General features: G+C 42.3%; 2 protein-coding genes across 2 annotated transcripts in view; both read right to left on the bottom strand.

Moving 5' to 3' along the window:
• glis2b (GLIS family zinc finger 2b) overlaps positions 1 to 20,574 on the bottom strand; it is a 457,410-nt gene that overhangs the window by 1,163 nt on the left and 435,673 nt on the right. The gene's annotated exons all lie outside the window — the stretch shown is intronic.
• Positions 109 to 20,510, bottom strand: slx4 (SLX4 structure-specific endonuclease subunit homolog (S. cerevisiae)). The gene is made up of 16 exons (XM_078240519.1): positions 20,420 to 20,510; positions 18,131 to 18,590; positions 16,291 to 16,578; positions 15,398 to 15,572; positions 14,582 to 14,803; positions 12,865 to 13,082; positions 12,075 to 12,397; positions 10,873 to 11,146; positions 10,256 to 10,344; positions 9,922 to 10,068; positions 8,886 to 9,055; positions 6,111 to 8,614; positions 4,610 to 4,712; positions 3,181 to 3,636; positions 1,082 to 1,432; positions 109 to 930 (listed from the first exon to the last, which is right to left on the bottom strand). Exons 2-16 carry the CDS (start codon positions 18,501 to 18,503, stop codon positions 840 to 842), a joined length of 5,784 nt encoding a protein of 1,927 aa, XP_078096645.1. The 5' UTR covers positions 18,504 to 18,590; positions 20,420 to 20,510; the 3' UTR covers positions 109 to 839.

Here is a 20,574-nt window from a genome sequence, read left to right as displayed (position 1 = left end):
ATTGTGAAGGGATACTTTATTAATTTTAACGGGCTACTTTATCCTTATGGCAGTTACCTCTACTCCAGGGGGATAGATTTCATGAAGGATAAAAAACATCACAACAATTAAAAGTGCATTTATTTTTTTTTAGAAAAGCAGTAACATTTAAGTGCAGCTCTTGGTCCACTTAACCACAGAGATAGAACACCGGCATTTACCAATAATTACACACACAACACACAAAACGTATTAACATTCCGGAGAAGAGTATATCCGATTCAGCACTGAGGTTGTTTATCAAAATGGATACCTGTTTTTTATTACCGGTTTGAGAGGAAGACAGTGTTAACTGATATTGCACACAAAACCTATTCTAGTTTTTTTTCAATTATACATATACAAATTAGGAATTTCTTGTCCAATTATATACAAGCATACGTTCTTTTGAATTAGACCAACACTCCTGGATTGGAAGTATTTAAAGGGAACTAAATACAAGGGGATACATGTTTGATTAAATTGCTTGGTTCCTTCTCTCATTCATTTGAGATCAAGTTGCTTACAATTCCGTGCAATGTTCCTATCTGAGCCAGAAGAATGACCAGCCAGCAGAATTGAAGCCAGTACCACACTGATTAAGTAACTGCCAGTTTGTAGTATGAACAGTAACATCCAAAAATAGTGTCACTGCTACAAGAAAGTCTCCTTATTTTACAATTTATTCTTTCAAATATAATTTAAAACTTAAAAGTGCGGACAGTTGATTAGAGCTTGGCTGAAAGGAAGTCATTCAATTTTCATCTAAGATCACACCTTTCTGTGATATGATGACAATCTTGTTACAACAGTGCTGGCTTTCATGATGCTCCTGAAGCAGGGCTACAGTTACTGAAAAATTCTACAGGAGCTACCACATTTCCTTGCTGCGTAGTAGATACATCAAAGCTCCTGAATTAAAATACAGTGTGGTAAGTGCTTTCAACTGGGCGTATAATCACACTCACATCATAAGATCGTTTCCAAACCGCATGGATATTAGAATAGCAATTCTGTTACTAAAGAAGAGGAAGGTTCAAATTGCTGCAGTAACTGCACTCACTTCTTCCTGTGGCTCTGACTGGGTTTTCTCTTGCCCTGCATTCTCCGCTTTAAGATCTTCTTCCTCTGTCTAGCTGTGGAAAAGGTAATACAGTGAGCATTGAGAAAATCCAGCAATTTCCCTTTGGAAACCATTATCCCATTTTCCTTAAGCTGCTGGTGGAGATCCGACAGTTCAAAAGGCTTGTATTGCAAGATGTTACTGTATAGAGATGGGTTTGACCGAATATACTGTCGTATGGCCTCCGTTGTATCTGCTTCGCGGAGTACTGCCTGTGATGGAGTGATTCCATCATCCTCTTCATCCGAATCTGTGCTAAAGACATTGTCAAACTCATCGGTGAACATCATCCTGAAAGAGGGAGAAAGATGAACAGGTTTGTTCAGACAACCCATATAAAGAGACCATCATCATGTTTTTATTTAAAGTGGCCTTGGTAAGGAAGGTTGGCAGTTTTCCTATAATAAACTCATTGACATTGATCTGCAGTGAATTCCTAGGGCCAGTGTTGACTGATACGAATTAAAGGGACAGTGGCAACATGTGGTTTGTTGATGTTAAGCAGTTTTGGTAATGATGGCAAATTCAACCAAGGGCAGAATTTCCACATTTTGAAAGCAAACTTGCCATGTCTTGTTTTAAAGTTGCAGTTATGATGTTCAGAGAGAGTTAGGGCAGGTATTCTCGTGGGTCTTTAGATCTTCAGAGACATAAATTTTCCTCAGATTGGCAACAGCAAGTCGTAGAATCCCTACAGTGCAGAAAGAGGCCATTCAGCCCATTGAGCCTGCACTGACAACAATCCCACCCAGGTCCTATCCCCGAAACTCCACGTATTTACCCTACTGACACTAAGGGGCTAGCCAATCCACCTAACCTGCACATCTTTGGACTGGGAACCAATGGGAAGAATCACAAAGGCAATGTTCCTTTATGATATAGTTATCATTGGTTATGACCTTCCCTATTAATCACCTAAACTTACCCTTTGGTTGTTTCAAAGAATGAGAGGGACAATGGAGGTACCCCATTTTCAGGTGTCAGATTAGGAAGGTTATTGAAATCTGCCTTGCATCTCCTGAACTCTACAAAGTAGCTAAACCCAAAGTAGCTCAACCCACTTCTAAGTTCAGCTTCAAGTTTCTAGGTGTCCAGATCCCCAACAACCTGTCCTGGTCCCTCCACACCGATGCTATAGTCAAGAAAGCCCAATAACGCCTCTACTTTCTCAGAAGGCTAAGGAAATTTGGCATGTCCGCCAAGACTCTCACCAGTTTTTACAAATACACCATAGAAAGCATTCTTTCTGGTTGTATCACAGCTTGGTATGGCTCCTGCTCTGCCCAAGACCGCAAAAGGACTACAAAGCGTCGTGAACAAAGCTCAGTCCATCTCACAAACCAGCCTCCCACCCATTGATTCTGTCTACACTTCTCGCTGCCTCAGCAAAGCAGCCAGCATAATCCAGGACCCCACGCACCCTGGATATACTCTCTTCCACCTTCTTCCATCGGGGAAAAAGATACAAAAGTCCGAGGAGACATACCAACCAACTCAAGAACAGCTTCTTCCCTGCTGCCGTCAGAATTTTGCATGAACTTACCTCGTATTAAGTTGATCTCTCTCTACACCCTAGCTATGACTGTAACACTACATTCTGTACTCTCTCCTTTCCTTCCTTATGTACGATTAGGCTTTGTATAGCACTCAAGAAACAATACTTTTCACTGTATACTAATACATGTGACAATAATAAATCAAATCAAATTCTGCACAGTACAAAACAGTTTGAATTCGTGCCCTTAGAGGGGGAGGATGTGTGTTTCAGGTAACCTATTTCTAGGAGAACAAGCATTCAGTAAAACGATCTAAACAACATTATTTAGTAATGTATAAGGATTGGTTTGTTCCTGACTAGGATATGTCAGACACTTTGCAAATCAACCTTTTTGAGCTAACCCAAAGATGGCAGTTAATTAACTCACCAATTTCTTTACTCTTTGTCACTTTTAATTGAATTGAATTGATTTGAGGTAGTTAAGATTTTCATTTCAGTCAGTCACTATTCCTTTCACTGTATTCAGATTTAACTGACCCACCTTTGTGATTCAAAGGAGCTCTCACTCCCCGCTGAAGAAGAGCTTTGAGACGAGGAGAGCTGGTTGGCCGCATCAGAGGCAACAGCTTTCGATGGTGACTTGGCTTCGGGCCTGTGAGACTCAAGAGCACAGCTTCTCCCTTTTCTTTTAGAAATGGCCTTCAAATGACCTTTCAAGGCTGTTTTCCTGGATTCTGCCGAAACAGACTTTGATTGTTTTTTGGAACGGGGTTTTAGCCAACCTGTTTTTAATGAAGCTGGCTGGGATTGGCTTATGGTGGCCGCCTTTGGCTTGCTCGTTTGAACTGGGATTGTTTTCCGGGTGCAAGGCTGTGAAGATGATACTTCCGGCTTGGACTGGGAGTCAGGATCAGGCTGAATGACCCGATGGGTATATTGATAAATCTCTTTCAATTTCAGAATCATTTTCTTCTTTGGCAGAGGTCGAACACCAAACCTGGAACAAAAGAAAACTAGTCCAGACACAAACATTTTCAGATTATAATACTGAGCACACACTATACTGTAGCCCCCATTCTCTAACTCCGTAAGTGTAGCCTCTAAATAATATATAAGAAATCAACCAGAACCACATATAAATACTAGTGGAAGAATGGCACCATTAGAACAATGCGCGGTGATGAATCCTGATTTAGAAGGCACGACTTTAATATCCCAATCATTTTAGTGAAGTGGTACCTTCAGTAAGTGGAAGATATCTTTGCCAAAAATGAAACTCTGATGCTTACGTAATATCTACACCAAATAACGAGGCTGTTCGGCCCAACCAATCTATGCTGATGTTTATGCTCCATATGAGATGTCTGTCACCCTCCTACACAGGAAATAGGAGTAGGCTATTCGGCCCCTCAAGTCTACCCTGCTATTTAACTAGATTATGGCTGATCTTTCATCTCAACACCATTTTCTCGAACTGTCCCCATATCCCTTGATAACTTTAACAACTAGAAATCTATTGATCTTTGTCTTGAACATACTCAATGACTGAGCCTTCAAAGCCCTCCGAGCTAGAAAATTCCAAATATTCACCACCCTGAGTGAAGAAATTCCTCTTCATCTCAGCCCTAAATGGAACCTGAGACTGTGCGCCCTGGTTATAGACTTCCTTCCCACATTTATCCTGTCGATCCCTGTAAGAATCCTGTATTTTCATCTAATTCTATCAGCCTGTGCTCAGTTCCTTTCTCCTATCTGCTGATCTAGCTTCTCTTTAAAAGTATCTCTGGCATTCGCCTCAACAACTCCCTGTGTTAGGAGTTCCACATTCTCACCGCTTTCTGGGTAAAGATGCCATGTTGTTGTTCCCCAGCCTGTAAAGTTCCTGCTTATTAGTGAATTTATTCCTTTATTCAAAAAAATGTAGGAAATCTCTGCCTTCGTTATACACTCAACCCCAACCATCATCTTACTTGCCCAGTTCCTTCTTTAGGCATGGGGTGGCCATTGTTGAATAAGGAGGTTCTGGGGTGATGGGAGCCAATGGACATTGAGCCTTCCCTCGGTTGACAGGTGCTGAAGAAAGATACAAATCATACAGTGGATGAAAATAAGCCTAAAAATGCCACAAAAATGAATGAAGGAATACTGCTACATTAAATCCACATCGCTGTGACGTGCACTGGCCTTAAAATTACAAAATCTTTATTTACTCCACACCACTGGCTTCACATCTACAGTTTAACTTTCAGTTTTCCCTGTGTTTGCAGTTTATATTGTATACAATCAGGTTTCACGTTGGCTATAAAAAGTAAAAATTATACCATTCAAGGTTGAGCATAATTCGCACAAATAGATAATGGGGGAAGCACTCTGAGCCACTACATGTATTGAGACCAAAGATATTTATATATCTGGTATTGTGATGACCTTTGACCCAGAAGCAGTACAGTAAGGAAAATTTGCAATTTATTTCAAGATCTGTGGAATCAAACTGCTTTTAAGAAAGTTTGAAAAGAGTTTGCATCAATTGTAAAGGGATAAACTTCCTTGGATAAGAAATAGTAGTCCATGTGACCTGTTGACCCTTGACCTAGAAGCAGTAGCAACAGGAAGGAAGAAATAAGCCATGTGGTTGGTGGACACAAAGGAGAGCTACATACAGAGGAGCTGGAGGGTGAAAGCGATCAGCACACAGACGCAGCTACCAAGAGAAAGCAGACAGAGACAGAAAGAAGAACATGGGATCCTTGCAGGAAAAGGAGGCAAACCTCTCAGGAATAGGTCTGTTTCTCTGTTTGGCAGAAAAAAAATGACAAGAGCTTTTGGGTATGTGAGCTGGCTAAAAAGGTCTAAAACTAGAAATCAGTGTGAATAGCTTGGACTGTTGTGACCAGATGGAGTGAAGATTTGTAGAAGTGTGCCTTGCTGATGCTAATCATACCTGTGAAACTTGAAGGTGAAAGGTGTCAACAAATTGTTCTGAGACTCCTGACCTACCCTGCACGAATAAAGAACTGGATATTGCAGAGCCGAGTAGCTATGGAGTGCTGCATTTATGTGTGGGGACATTGGTGTGAATGGGGTAAGATGCCTCTTTGTTGCATTCACTATTTAAAGTGAGATTTACCTTTTAATTTGAAGTATTATTGCCTGTTAATTCATGTGCAATTTGCACTGGTTCTGATTCATGTCAAAGTAAAAATTACAAAAATTGGAATCTTATTGGTAATTTCTTCATTTGGGGAGTCATTCAATAAATTTGGTTATTTTGGTTTAGGGTTTCCCCACAGGATTTGTCAGAGATATATAAACTTAATCAAAATGCTTAAAGTTGAAAAATGTTCAAAGCCTTGTTGTTTATACAGTTAAACTTCAAAACATACATATATCACATCTCCAGTTGTAAGATTGACTGCAAATCTTCAACAGCCTGGGGCTAAAAATCTTCCTTAATTCATGGTAATTGCTTACCTGGAGTCTTGTGCTCAGCAACATGTTTTCTGGAATTAGTGGTGTCCTTCTGAAGCACAGGTAACTTTTGAGACAATCCAGGGATGAATTCGGGAACTTCCTCATCTTCATCCCAATCATCCCAGATATTGGAATCAAAAAAGCTGAGATGCTGTCTGCTTGAAAGGTTCTTTTCATCAGCTTTGCTGCCCTGGTCTTCTTGAATAGATGAAAAGGACCCACTGGTCTTTGATTTTTCTGAGAGAGGTGTGCTATTTTTGTTCTCAGAGTTTGTGGTATGATCTAGTTCATCTTTATTCTTCACTTGATTGATTGTCTTGTGAAGAAATGCATCCTCACCATTAGAATCCTCTTCAAGTTGAGGACTGCCTTCAGACATCCAACACTCATCATATGGTATCGGTGGCCCATCTTCAAACTGAAAGCTAGCTTCAGCTGTTGGCATCTCCTCCTCAGTGTCTTCGATCTCCAGCACAGACTTGTCTGTTGCCTCCTTCTCTTCAGAGCAAAGTGACACTGACAGTGCTCCTGTTAGCTTCACTGAAGGAGAATGAGTGACTGAAGCACCCTCACTTTCTAATTCAACACTACAATGTGAGGTCTGTGTGGGAGGAATCGGGGATGAGGGCAGTGAATCGCTCAATGACGGACTGATGGAATTCCTCTCGACAAGACAATCCAACTCTCTAACTAGGTTCATTTCTTTGGCACCTCTGAACACTTCCTTCAATGGGTTAATTGCCTGTGCTTTTTTCTGCTCCACACCAGCAGATTTTAACACTATAACCTCCTGTTCCACTGGCTTTTCAAACAACGTGCCCTCTTCGATACTTTGATTCTGCAGAACGCGGGAATTTGTAGTCAGTGTGGAACAGTGTCTAGTTCTGGTTGAAGGTGGAGTGGCTGGAACCAGCCAGGACTCCTCCACGGCATGGTCTTCATTACTCTGTTCACCGTCACTGCTAAGCTGTAGAGTCAGCTCACTCTCACTATCTTGAACATGACTTTCATGGTTAGCCACCTGTTTAGCAACACCATATGTGGACAACACTGAACTGCTCTTGTCATATACCTCATCCAGGCATTTGGATGGAATTCCAGAAACTCTGAAGTTTCTCTGTTCAGTGTGCATCTCAGAACTCAACGCCATATCGGATGTAGTACTAAATCGTTTACCACATGAATGTGGGTCTAATTCATCATTAGAGCATTTAATATTGTACAATGGCATTAACTGTATGTTTTCAGAACAAGGTGCTGACGTTTTGTTTTCAGTTATTTCCATTTCCTCATCGGAATCTATGACCAGCACGGATTTATTCTTTGATGAAGACTGACTGGAGTCAATGCTAATAGGCGGTGACAGATTGCAGTGGTGCACCTCACAGGTATTTTGGGATGGCAATGGCATCTTCAAGCAAAGAGAGCTTGTTGAAAGGGATTTTGCCTTTGATGGACACTCTCCAAAGTATTTTGGAGATTTGTGAGCATTGAGTTCCTGACGAACTCTGGAATCATCACACTTTTCACTTGCCAAATTATGTTGCCCAGTTGAAACTGGTGAGTCACAAGACAAGACTTCAGCAGCATTCACATGGTGCACAGCTCCAAGGGATGGGGTTGCGGCCGAGGTCAAAGATGGACATTCTTGTGGAGATTTCACATTTGTACAAGTTTCCAATGGTGACAGGCCAACCAAAGGCAGATCAGTTAAACTTGGACAAGCAGACGGACTTTCAATCTCACAGACGGGTGAAATTCGGTTAATGCTGCAGTTGGCAGAGGAGATAAACAAATGATTGCCTTTTGTAGCCACAGCCTTGTCTCCTTCAGAGGCATCAAAATCATACTTTTCTCCAAGCTCCATATCCTGCTCAGATTCTAGCGATAGATCAGTTTCCGAAAAAAGGCAGTCATTGCTGGTATTTAAATCAGGTCTGGAGCTGTGCTTCTGTAATCCCTCCAGTTGAAATGTTTTGACTTTCTGAGAGGGTTCTCGCTTCTTGGATCCTTCCAGTGTCTTCCAAAGACATCGAGAGTCAGGTCCCCTTTCTCCTTCAGTCATGGAGGAATCACAATTTCCAACAGTTTCACTTTCAGATCTTAGTCCCTCCACACTCTGCTCATTTTCTTCATGCACCTCAGTTTCCTCTCCAGTTTCCACACTGTTCTGATCAGGTCCCTCACTTTCTTGAGCCTTAAGGGAGGTTCTCATGATTTTTCGCTGAGTTGCAGCAAACTCATAAAGTTCTTCTAATTCCTCATCATCAACTTTCTCACTGACTTTCTCTTCATCCTCGTACTCTGCAGATTTGATATCCAAGGCAGGATCTTCTGATTCACCCGCCCACATGGATCTCAAAAGGTCCTGGAGGTTGTCTTCTCTGTTTCCATACTTATTGTCTTCTATGATAGTGAAAGGATCATTTTCCGAACTACCTCCGTCGGGCTCAGCTTCACCTGACCAAGCTTCACAGATCTCCACCAACTCATTCACAGCAAACCTGATCAACACACACAAACATTGTCAATACTTGGCATCAATCTGAAACGGTAAGTTAGCAGGCAATAAGATATCTTAAGATCAAATTCTCTCAGAAATCTATTCAAGACAAAAACATTCCTTTGGGCACTTTGCAAGCTTCTTTCCATCTTTTAAGTTGGTTATTTTATTTCATGCTTTAGAATCAAATTTCTAAAAAATGAATCAGTGATGTACTACAGATTAATGACAACAATTCGATAGTCAACTGATCTTAGTACAACTATACTGACCTATTAGCAAGAGCATGCACCTCTAGAAGCACAGTAGGAGATACCGCGATATTAGCAGTGTACAGATATCGAAGGAATGTACAAACTGCCTCTATCGTTACTTCAGGCATTAAGAGTCTGCGGATCACGGCAGCACCATCCTCTTCCACCAAGAATCCTTCATCGTGCACCTACAAAACAAGTAAGTCAACAAACTCAAGGTTTACAGTAAAGTTTATTTATTGGTCACAAGTAAGGCTTACATTAACACTGCAATGAAGTTACTGTGAAATTCCTCTAGTCGCCAGACTCCAGCGCCTGTTCGGGTACACTGAGGGAAAATTTAGCATGGCCAATGCACCTAACCAGCACGTCTTTCAGACTGTGGGAGGAAACCGGAGCACCCGGAGGAAACCCACGCAGACAGGGGGAGAACATGCAAACTCCACATGGACAGTGACCCAAGCAGGGAATCGAACCCAGGTCCCTGGCACTGTGAGGTAGCAGTGCTAACCACTGTGCCACCATGCCACCCACAAGTAAATGGGTGGCATGGTGGCAGAAGAGAATGGGTGAAGAATTGTGATAAGCTGCCATGGGTTAACCCTTCAGGAGAGCCACATAACTCACTTACTATTTAAAGGCAGCCAGATTTAACTGATCACTCACTGGATTTAACTTGGGTTAAGTGATTCCATTCTGAATGATTCAAATTAGTACAAGCTAATGTCTAAAAAAAAAGTGTGGCAGCACAAGATAGAACAAAACATTATGCTCATCACTGGAGATGGTTAAATTGTAGAGCCGGGTTTGGTACATGTTCCCCAGTTGCAAACAAAGCAGCTTTGTTATTCTGCAATCTCTCTCCAATGTTAATGTAACAATGTTATACATCAGGAGTACCAACTGATGGAAGAGTCTCATGTAAGGCAATGCTTCTAAGGGCACAACAGCTTCTTGTGTGATTCTTAACCAGAAGGGAGAGAAAATTGAAAAGGGAAAGGTCTGAAAAAATAATTTTTACACCCCCTTTACAGAAAGCATTCCTATCACTTACAATTTGCACAAGCTGTGGAGAGCGAGCGTAGAGAACAAACTGGTGAGCATACACAATCTCGCCATTGTCCACCTGAAACTGCACATCACTCAGGTGGGGATTGTTCACCATCCCTCCAAGGTCTTCACTCAGTTTCTTCAGTTGTTTCTGAAATCAAAATGCAAACAATAAAACAATTACCGGCGGTTAACATTACAAAATAATCTCACCATTTTGTGCCAGATTTCTCGTCCAAGCTTTAAAACGCCAGTGAGCTATTCACAAAAACGGTCGAAACTGCTGAAACAGGATAGATTTCAATTTCACTTTAATGAAATTAAACTGGTTTGCTTACTCCATGAAGAAGATTATCGTCACAAATTCTCTTGCTCTGAGCTGGGACAAATCCACTTGGCATAATGTCATCTGATAAAGAATCCTTTCCTGTCAGTTAAAATGAACGGATACAGTTGAATCTGGAATCCAGGCTTTGATTTATAAGAATAAATGAGAGTTTCACTAAGTAGAGTGACAAACCCATAACCATTATTACAATATTCAACACAAAGCAGCATTATCCCACAAGACATTCTAACCACACAAAACATTAAGTTCTGTTGGGTACCATTTAATCTGAAAAAAAGTTATACCAAGAAATTAAAAGCATCTGTCAAAAAACTATTACTATCCAATTCAGAGAAAGACGATTTAACAGATTTTAGATCAGAATCCACATTAATTACTGCTTTTATTAAGTACTAATTCATAATGGCAAGCACAATTCAATTCTAAAACCTCTACTAATATCCAAACAGGGATACTATTGCCTGTAAAATTATTTATTCCCATAAATAGAATTCATATAATTTCTGTATTCTTAAACCCAACCCAATTTTTGAAAGAAAATTCTGTAACCATCCATGGATCACAGTGTTCCAGATCTTTAATCAGTTGTGCAAAGTTTCCACTTACTGTTTCTTCCGGTAACTCCATTGTCTTGCTCACTCTTCACCCCATAATTCCATTGCGTCAATGTCATTCCCTCACCAGCTAAATCCATCAAGTCAAAGAATGTCTGATCTTGCTGACCTCTAGTTATGGGCATGTTAGTCCCAATCTCACATCCACTGCCAACTGGTGCAGAGTGTTGATGGATCAGCTCCGAGGTGGGTTTTAGAAGGGCTTTGGCATCCATTGTAGAAGATAACACCTTCTCCTTATAAGTAGAAAACTCCTGATCATGCCCCTTCAACAAAACACACGTTATGATTATTTTTCTTTTAATGGGGCTTTGGGGAAAAAGCAAGGAAGCAGGATTAATTAGATAGCTCTACTAAAAAGCTATCGCATGCTTAATAAGTTTAATGTTATATATTCTATGATTAGTGTCTCTTCAAGATGCTAGCTCACAAAATATACTACACTTCACAGGTGCAGAATGACTTGCTTTATATTGTAATTCAAATCAATATGGAACCAATTAGGTTATTGGTAACCTGGTTTATTTGGACTGATTCTCGCAGAAGCATAAAAGAATGACCGTAAATCACACTAACTTTAGTGGATGGTATTATCAAAAGTGACAGTAGATTGAACTGCCAATCCAGAGTACTTATTTTCATGAATATTTTTCAAAATAAAGATTATGAACATTTACCAATGATATTAATGTTTAAAATTGCACTCAATAGTATGTCACTTAACATGCTGCATACTTTCATTTAACTGCAGATAAACAAATTAAATGCACGAAAACCTGTGCTCCTGTGCAAATCATACCAAATGCAAAGAAAGTCTGCAGAACAGCACAGTTCAGTGTCTTCGGATGTTTTACTCTACAGAAGATACTATAGAAAAGCTACTTCTTTTTAATCTGGTAAACAGATTTCTTTTATTAGAGTTACTGTTAATGTGTGAAGTCATGTAACTATCAAAGGGGGAATTATCTAAAACTGCAGATTCCAGATCGTAAGGGACCAGACTCAATTCCCAGAAACTGCTGTAAAATTGTTCAGGTTTTATAAAATTCTTGAAATCGTGACATAATAAAAGAGTAGGAGGCAGAAGATGTGCGCATACAGGGACGATGATCTTTTGGCACAATTAATAAAATCTTCAATCATCTTCTCCTGATTAATCCTCTTGAATATTTAATCCTTCACAAACCACCTCACCTTTTGTGGTTTCCATGGTATTATAGGAGGAACCAGGCTATTTGTATAAAAGAGTGCAGAGTCCCAATCACTGGCTCCAAACAAGGCACTGCGACACCACAAGCTATCTTGCTCAGTTATCCCTGAGTGCACATGGCAGACGTGCCTCACAACTCCACCCACGTGGAAAGTGCTTGCAGGCAGCGGAGGGGTGCTACATATTTCCATTTCCTCGGACAGCAGTGTTGCCAAACTGTTTTGGACCCGTTTGAGCGCTGTTTCAGGATCCTGCACCAATAACAAGGGGGGAAGGCCATCCTTCCTCTTCTTCCGACCCCTCTTGTCTAAAAACAAAAATCCAGCATTGAAATGAAATATTTATAGATCACATTAATAATAAAATCAGCTTAACAGTTACTACTACAAGAAAATGACAATGGAATTTACAAAATATAAAAGGTCTAAAGTTCCAAGGAATGTCACCTGATAACATAGAACTGATGGAAAAAACAACATTATTTGTACTTTCACCAACAATGGCTTGTTCTAATGATTATTTTGTGTTAAAATGCATTAACATCCCTCTGGACTGAACAGTGTTTCTCAGAATATGTCCTGAAAGTAATCACTGGCTCATGAAGGAACTTGCATTTCAAAATGCAACTTGTGTGATGCAGTTATTTGCCTTGATGGAATAATAAGTAACAACACATTTTCAGACTGATTTACAAGTTACATACATGGAGAAGGATTCAGGACAAGAGTAAAACTGCATTTTAACAAGTGCAAGTGCCCACAGTTTAGCTCCTACCTGCTGCCACCACCATTTTGGTGAGGTTGAAGTTATTAGTGTGCAGGGACATGTTTTGCTTCTCCTGCTCCCGTTTCTGCTGTTCCAACAAAGATGCAGATAGCGCCATGGCGACCATTGTATCCTCATCCTCTGGCTGCTCCCTGGTGGTCTTGCATTTCTTTGGCAGTCCATTTTCCCTTGTTGAACCTTTTCTTTTTAATCGACCTGGTTGAAGGCTGACATTTAGAATTGAAATGAGGAAAGAAGATCTAAAATGTTTATGTACACAACAGACAAGCATCCAGAGATGGTTACACACAAAAGACAAAGTACAATGCAAGGTATTTCACAGGAGATATCCTTGTAAATATCACTGAAAAAATAACTAATTTACAATATAATCTGAGTTAGTCAATGACATTGATCTTACAAGAGATCCTCTGTGTGAACCTTTGCTGGGTCATATCAAGAAAAGCTTTGTTTAGTCCTTTAACCTGACTTTGATTGTAGTGCAATGATAATGTAACAACCACAGCCCAACACTATGAGGAATCATAACGGAAGATTTGCACTTTTACAGAGAAGGTGCACTCAACTGGTTCCTGGGCGGAGGGGGTTTGGAGGAAAGTTTGGACAGATGGGGCCTGTATTTTAGAAGAATGAGACGTGATCTTATTGAAACAATAAGAACCTGAGAGGGTTTGACAGAATCAATGCTGAGGGGGTGTTTCTCCTTATGGGAGAGACTGGAAATATGGGACACAGTTTAGAAGGAGATCTCCCATTTAAGAGGGAGGTGAAGAGAAACCTTTACTCTCAGTGGGTCGTAAGACTGGAAATCTCTTCCCCAGACAGCGGTGAAGGCTGGGTCACTGAGTATTTTTAAGGCCGAGTTAGATAGATTCTTGATTGACAAGGGAGTCAAAAAGAGTATAAAGGGGTAAGAAGGTAAGTGGAGTTGAAGCCACAATCAGATCAGCAATGATCTTACTGAATGGCAGAGCAAGCTGGACAGGTTGAATTACTTACTCCTGTTTCTAATTTGTTTGTTTGTACCTGATTTTGCATCTCAGAAATGTGTCAATGTATTTCACATCCAATGAAATATTTTTAAACGGAGGGACTGGTATGTGAGAGATGCCATGCAATTTTACACACACTTGAATAGGTTGACCTTACTTCAATGTATTTTATCATCCCAAAAATCAGCACCTCCAACAGTGAAGCACTCCTCAGTTATGCACTGGAGTGAAGGCCTGAGATGGTGAGCTTAAAACTGGGCAGGTAGAATCCCAGTTTAATGTCTGAACTGGAGAGAGGGGGGAAGATTTGATCCATCATTCTGCAATGGAATCACATCTGGAGCAATCTGGCAAGAACGTGAGAACCCATTGTGACACCCAATCGCAATCACCTTATTTATACTGAAGGTTTTGTGGGAACAGAGCAGAATGAACTCAGGTGATTATGTCAAACATGTGCATCACACTCAAACTTGTCACTTTTATTGTGGATGTACAGCATACATCAGACACACTGACCGTGTAAATGAATTACATTGGGAGATAGCAGCACTGGGTGTGCAGGACACCAGAGTTGCCTGAAAGGATAAAGACAATCAAACATGAAGGCAAGTCTGAAAGGCAGGAGTGAGCCCAATATGGATACAGTGGCAGGATCTACTCGTGCGTAAGAATTGGGACCAGGATCAACTCTAGCTTTTTATGTCATTTACCTTGTTGAGCAAGCTGAGCTTTCAGGATGCTGAGAGTTCTGTCTCTGAACCGCCTGCAGCAATAATTGTGGTGGGACCTCCAATTCAATGGCACAGCGTTTGAGGTGAATTGCTCGGCTCTTGAAGCTTTTAAAACGTTTCCCACAAATTGGACATTCAGGAACTGAAGGTACGTTTAAAGAGGCTGCTGTCGCTGTTCTCTGCTCTCCTTCATCCAAGCACCTGGGAGATCAAATAGAAATAACTTAATACAATTTACAAGCTGAGACAGAGAGCGGAAAGTGCCAGAATATCAGCAAGTTGTCTTAAATAGCTTGATTGACTATATTTAGTATGTTTAAATTTAGCTGTGGAGTTTTTAGTGCCACCATAACCCTTGGTGCATTAAAGATTTGAAATGCTTCTGGTCATATAATGCTTTTTGCCTGGAAACTCTTGGCTTTTACGCTTCGAGAGTTAAATGTCCAATCTGGTCTAGTTAGTCTGTGCTGGTGGTTATGCTTCACACTAGATAGCTGTTCAGATAGCTTTTTTAAAAACTGGTTTCTCCCATTCCTTCACTACAAGAACTTAAACTAGAATTAAGCTAATAAAAGTCAAACAAAATAGTACAGTAAGAAGCCTCACAGCACCAGTTAAAGTCCAACAGGTTTATTTGGAATCACGTGATAAAATAATTAATGAGCTCCAGTCAGTTAAGGCCAAGTATAAAAAAGCATCTGGAAGGTTGGTCTGTAAAGAACGGGTTTGATACATTAACAATGTCAACCACATAATATTCAGAAAGGTTAGTCGTTGTGTTCAGCTGCTTCTCACCTGTTGGTGTGCTGTGTGCGTCGAGCGGAGTTCATGTTAGAAAGATCCTTCTGACAGATTACACAAAAAAAGAGCCCATTGTCTTCGAGGGTATAGGCATCAGCTGCTCCGACCTCCTGTTGTATTGTCCATGCCAAGGCCATATCACTGTCTGTGGTCCCTGGACAGTCACCTGCTGCAGACAGATATATTTACCTCTAAGTGTTATTTTGTCAAGAGTTTCCAGGCAGAAAGCAGGGAATTATTAGACGACCAGAAGCACTTCAAAGCTCTGATGCACCCAGAGTTAAGATGGCATGATAAATTCCACATCGAAGCTTCAGCATCTGATAATAGTCAACTAAGCTACTCAAGACATTTTCCATGGCACTTTCTGCTTCCCCCTCTCAGCTTTTCTGTTCAGCTTCCCTATTCTCCACTCTGGCCAATTTGTCCTCACCATTGGAATAATGGCTGCCAAGTTTTGCTCGTAGCTACATCACGTGACAGGAAGAGATTTTTTAAAAAGTCTTCCTCATTTAATAAGGGAATAATGTCCTATTGAAGCACAGGTTTGCTGTATAGGTATAGGGTAATTGTGGTGAAAATGCAGTTAATTAAGGCCAGGTATCACGAGAATGTAAATAACCATATATTACAAATAGCAAATAGGGCAGTACAGCTCAGTGCAATAGTAACATGTGTCCCCACAGAAATGGGGAGCATAGGGTTTGATCAAGCAAACCACTGAGCTGCCTGGGGAATTGAACACAGGATGAACCCTGTGCTGTTCCTTCTCTCAATAAGCGCTAATGGTTGACATATCTCAATTTAGACTCGTCATAGACGACTGGCCTGTGTATCAGATTACTGGTTAATCTCTGAACAGATAACCGAACATTTGATAAACTAACCGTCTTCCTTTGGAAGAGATGGTACAGGAAGAGATGCTGCGGCTGACTGACTGTCTCTTCCACCATTCTCCCTGTTTGTGTCCAAGGAGCAGAATTCCTTATTCTTCTCATCCTCTTGGATGGTAGAAGCTGGCAGTATTTTCTCATCATTGCTGTGTCTCAAACGCTCAGGTTCCTTCCTTCGAAACTTCTGCATATTTCCCAAAACTCGTTCTTTCACACCCAGGCCCTTGCTGAAAGTTTTCTTCTTAATTGTTGAGTGGCCAAGGTTGCCAGTCCATATAGTACCTGTAAATAGGAAGGACCATGTGTAACATCCAAGTGATTACCACTGGCACACAACCAAATTCTTGTCATAATTCTTCAAAGTTAATCATCTTTCTAAACGCTCCACTCCAGCAGAGTCAATGTTTGAATGTCACACGGTTTGGTGCAAAATATAATCTGAAAATGAAAAGTGCTCAAATTCAGTTTGAAGGTTTTTGTTAGTCAGTGACATTCTCGCATTTTAAAAAGATTACTGCTTTCTCCCCCTTATGTTTCCTAGATTTCTATTCTGCACAACATGAAAGCATATGCCACTGACCCTCCGACAGCATAGTGCACCCCCAACGCTGCCCCTTGTACATCGCTGCCCTTCCAAGTGCATGGCATATCCGCACCACTGCCCCTCTGAGCACACGGCACACCCACACTACTGTCCCTTCAAGCGTGCAGCACTGCCTCTCCAACTGTGCAGCGCTCCCTCAGCACTGCCCCCCCCGATTGCATGGCACTCCCCCAGCACTGCCCCTCCGACTGCAGCGCCCTCCCTCAGCATTGCTCTTTCGATTGTGTGGTGCTCCCTCAGCACTGCCCCTCCAACTGCATCACCCTCCCTCAGCACTACCCCTCCAACTGCATCACTCTCCCTCAGCACCGCCCCTCCAACTGCATCACCCTCCCTCAGCACCGCCCCTCCAACTGCATCACCCTCCCTCAGCACTGCCCCTCTAACTGCATCACCATCCCTCAGCACCGCCCCTCCAACTGCATCACCCTCCCTCAGCACTGCCCCACCAACTGCATCACCCTCCCTCAGCACCGCCCCTCCAACTGCGCGGTGCTCCCTCAGCACTGCCCATCCAACTGCATCACCCTCCCTCAGCACTGCACCTCCAACTGCGCAGTGCTCCCTCAGCACTGCCCCTCCAACTGCATCACCCTCCCTCAGCACTGCCCCTCCAACTGCATCACCCTCCCTCAACACTGCACCTCCAACTGCGCGGTGCTCCCTCAGCACTGCCCATCCAACTGCATCACCCTCCCTCAGCAGTGTCCCTCCAACTGCATCACCCTCCCTCAGCACTGCCCATCCAACTGCATCACCCTCCCTCAGCACTGCCCCTCCAACTGCATCACTCTCCCTCAGCACCGCCCCTCCAACTGCATCACCCTCCCTCAGCACTGCCCCTCCAACTGCATCACCCTCCCTCAGCACTGCCCCTCCAACTGCATCACCCTCCCTCAGCAGTGTCCCTCCAACTGCATCACCCTCCCTCAGCAGTGTCCCTCCAACTGCATCACCCTCCCTCAGCACTGCCCCTCCAACTGCATCACCCTCCCTCAGCAGTGTCCCTCCAACTGCATCACCCTCCCTCAACACTGCACCTCCAACTGCGCGGTGCTCCCTCAGCACTGCCCATCCAACTGTGTGGCACTCCTTCAGCACTGACCACTGACGTTCTATATATAACTTTTCATTACCCCAAAGAATTGTTTGATAATTTGCATTTACAAAAAAACTAGCTCGATAGAGAGTTCATTTTCCAAACTTTTTTTAAATTAATCGATATCTCACCTGATAAACCATTGTTAGTCCCAACAGTCCCAGAGTACTGTGATGAAGTCTTAGGTTCTGAAGGCCGAAGCACTGTGACATCCTCAGTTCTTACACACACTTGTCTGCTGCACGGAGGAGCAGGCGGATCACGTGCCTGATATTCAGTTGTCCCAGTCTGATGGCTCTTTGTTGCCCCATCACTGTGGGCCTTGCTCTTGTTACTGTAGTTTGCCTCACTGTTTGATGTTTGTTTTCCTTTTAACTTTGTCTTTGCTTCAAAGGAATTTGTGCGGTTCCAGCCTGCGGATTTGCATTTCCTCCCTCCACCTTCAACCGGGTACCTGGATGCTGTCTTGCAGAGTTCAACAAAATCATCGTCTGATTCATCCATCAGTTCAAAGTAAATTTTGTTATGAAGCGAACATTAGAAGTCAGCCATGGCCGCAACTTGAAACCATCTTCTTTGTTTTCCAATTGCCTGTGAACGAAACACCAAAAAGAAAGCTTCAGTACACTGAAAACAAATCCTTCCCCATTTAATTCATCCTCTCCTTATACCTCAGCCCTATGGGAATCTCTCACCCGTAAGAAGTCTCACAACACCAGGTTAAAGTCCAACAGGTTTATTTGGTAGCAAATACCATAAGCTTTCGGAGCAATGCTCCTTCGTCAGATGGAGTGGTCTCTGTTCTCAAAACTCCATCTGACGAAGGAGCATTGCTCCGAAAGCTTATGGTATTTGCTACCAAATAAACCTGTTGGACTTTAACCTGGTGTTGTGAGACTTCTTACTGTGCTTACCCCAGTCCAACGCCGGCATCTCCACATCAATCTCTCACCCACCAGCCTCACACACTTCTCCTTCCTGTAATTGACTGGCATCTCAAATCAATCTTTGGCATCACTTAATGTATGTTGACGAGAGGCACAGTCTGTGGCACAGTCTGTGTGCCAGAAGCTCCAAGTTCAAATCCCACTCTAGGACTTAATGGCGAAGGATGGAAGGTCATTCATTCATAACACGGCGACACCTGCAAATCTTTCCAACACATACCACTGGCAGGTGGTAAGAGTAATACAGATTCCTGGTCAGCCATGTAATGGAAAGAAAGTTGGAGCCTCAACCATCGCTCTCCATAGATCCAGACTACAACATGCATGTAAAAGTGCATGCTGCCATAACAACTCAAATTCCAAGTGGAGCATCACATATCACAATGTGTGTGAAACAAAGGAACAGGAGACATGAATCACAAAGTATTCATGCAAAGCAAGTGATCAGGAAAACAAGTCATAACAGTCTCTATTACAAAGGCATTGGAGTATAAGAATCATCAAAACTTACTAAAATTACATTGGGCCTTGGTGAAACCACACCTGGGAGTACCACATACAGTTTTGTGCCCTTATGTAAGAAAAGATGCACTTGCCTGAGAAGATGAGACCTTTTTTCTAAAATCTGGAATGAGAAGAGATTTCATCGAAACGTAGAATTCTTGAGGGGCTTGACATGGATAGATGCTGGGAGAATATTTGCCCTGGCTGGGGAAATTAGAACAAGGGATCACAGTCTCAGAATCAAGGGTTGGTCATTTAGGATTGAGATAAGGAGAATTTTCTTTGCAAATCTTTGGAATGCTCTATTTTCAAGAGCTGACAATGCTCATTCATTGAATATATTCAAAACATAGATTGTTTTGGTGACTAAGAGCTGAAGGGAATCAAGATAATGCAGAAAGGGTTGAGGTTGATGGATCAGCCATGATCTTATTGAATAGTGCAGATGACCTAAAAGGACCAAATGGTCTTCTGTTTGTGTAGGAGTCCTGTTATTCAATTAGATTATTACTGATCTGTATCTTAACTCAGGTTAAGACCCTGGTCTCATAACCCTTCATTCTCCAATCCAACAAAATTGAGTCAGACTCAAAACATTAACTCAATTCCTGTCCACAGATGCGGTCAACCTGCTGAGTCTTTCCAGCATTTTCTAATTTAATTAACAGCCTTGATTCTAATGTTCAAGTTCCTGTTCCTTGTTCTGAAGGCCTCCTCTCATTAGGGGTTTGTCTCTATCCTCATCGTAAGCTTCAGTCATTTAAAATTATTCCATTAATCACCCTTTAACCTTCTGTATTCATTGCAAACCCAGTCTGAACAACCTGACCCAGGCCTTTAACCCTTTCATCCCCTCTCTCTGGGGACAGTTCTCCAACCCAAGGCAGATCAGCCTTTTTTTTATCCAGATTGCTCAAAGTTATCAAACAAAACAGCCCGATCGGCCGCTGCAGTTGCCGCTGTACTCACCCCAGCGGCGGAGCCCGGGGACTGACAGAGCTGGGGGATCGGCTCAAGGCAGCTTCGGTCCTCCTCTCTCCCGCCCGCCCCATTCCCCAGCAACGAACATGGCGGCCCCGGATGTGGCTCGGAGCGAGCCGCTCCCGCACCGGAAGTGTCCCGGC

This window comes from Mustelus asterias, chromosome 23, assembly GCF_964213995.1.
Source record: "Mustelus asterias chromosome 23, sMusAst1.hap1.1, whole genome shotgun sequence".
Taxonomy (NCBI): Eukaryota; Metazoa; Chordata; class Chondrichthyes; order Carcharhiniformes; family Triakidae; genus Mustelus; species Mustelus asterias.
The sequence above is the reverse complement of the archived record's forward strand: the minus strand, read 5'-3'. Positions and strand labels throughout refer to the sequence as shown.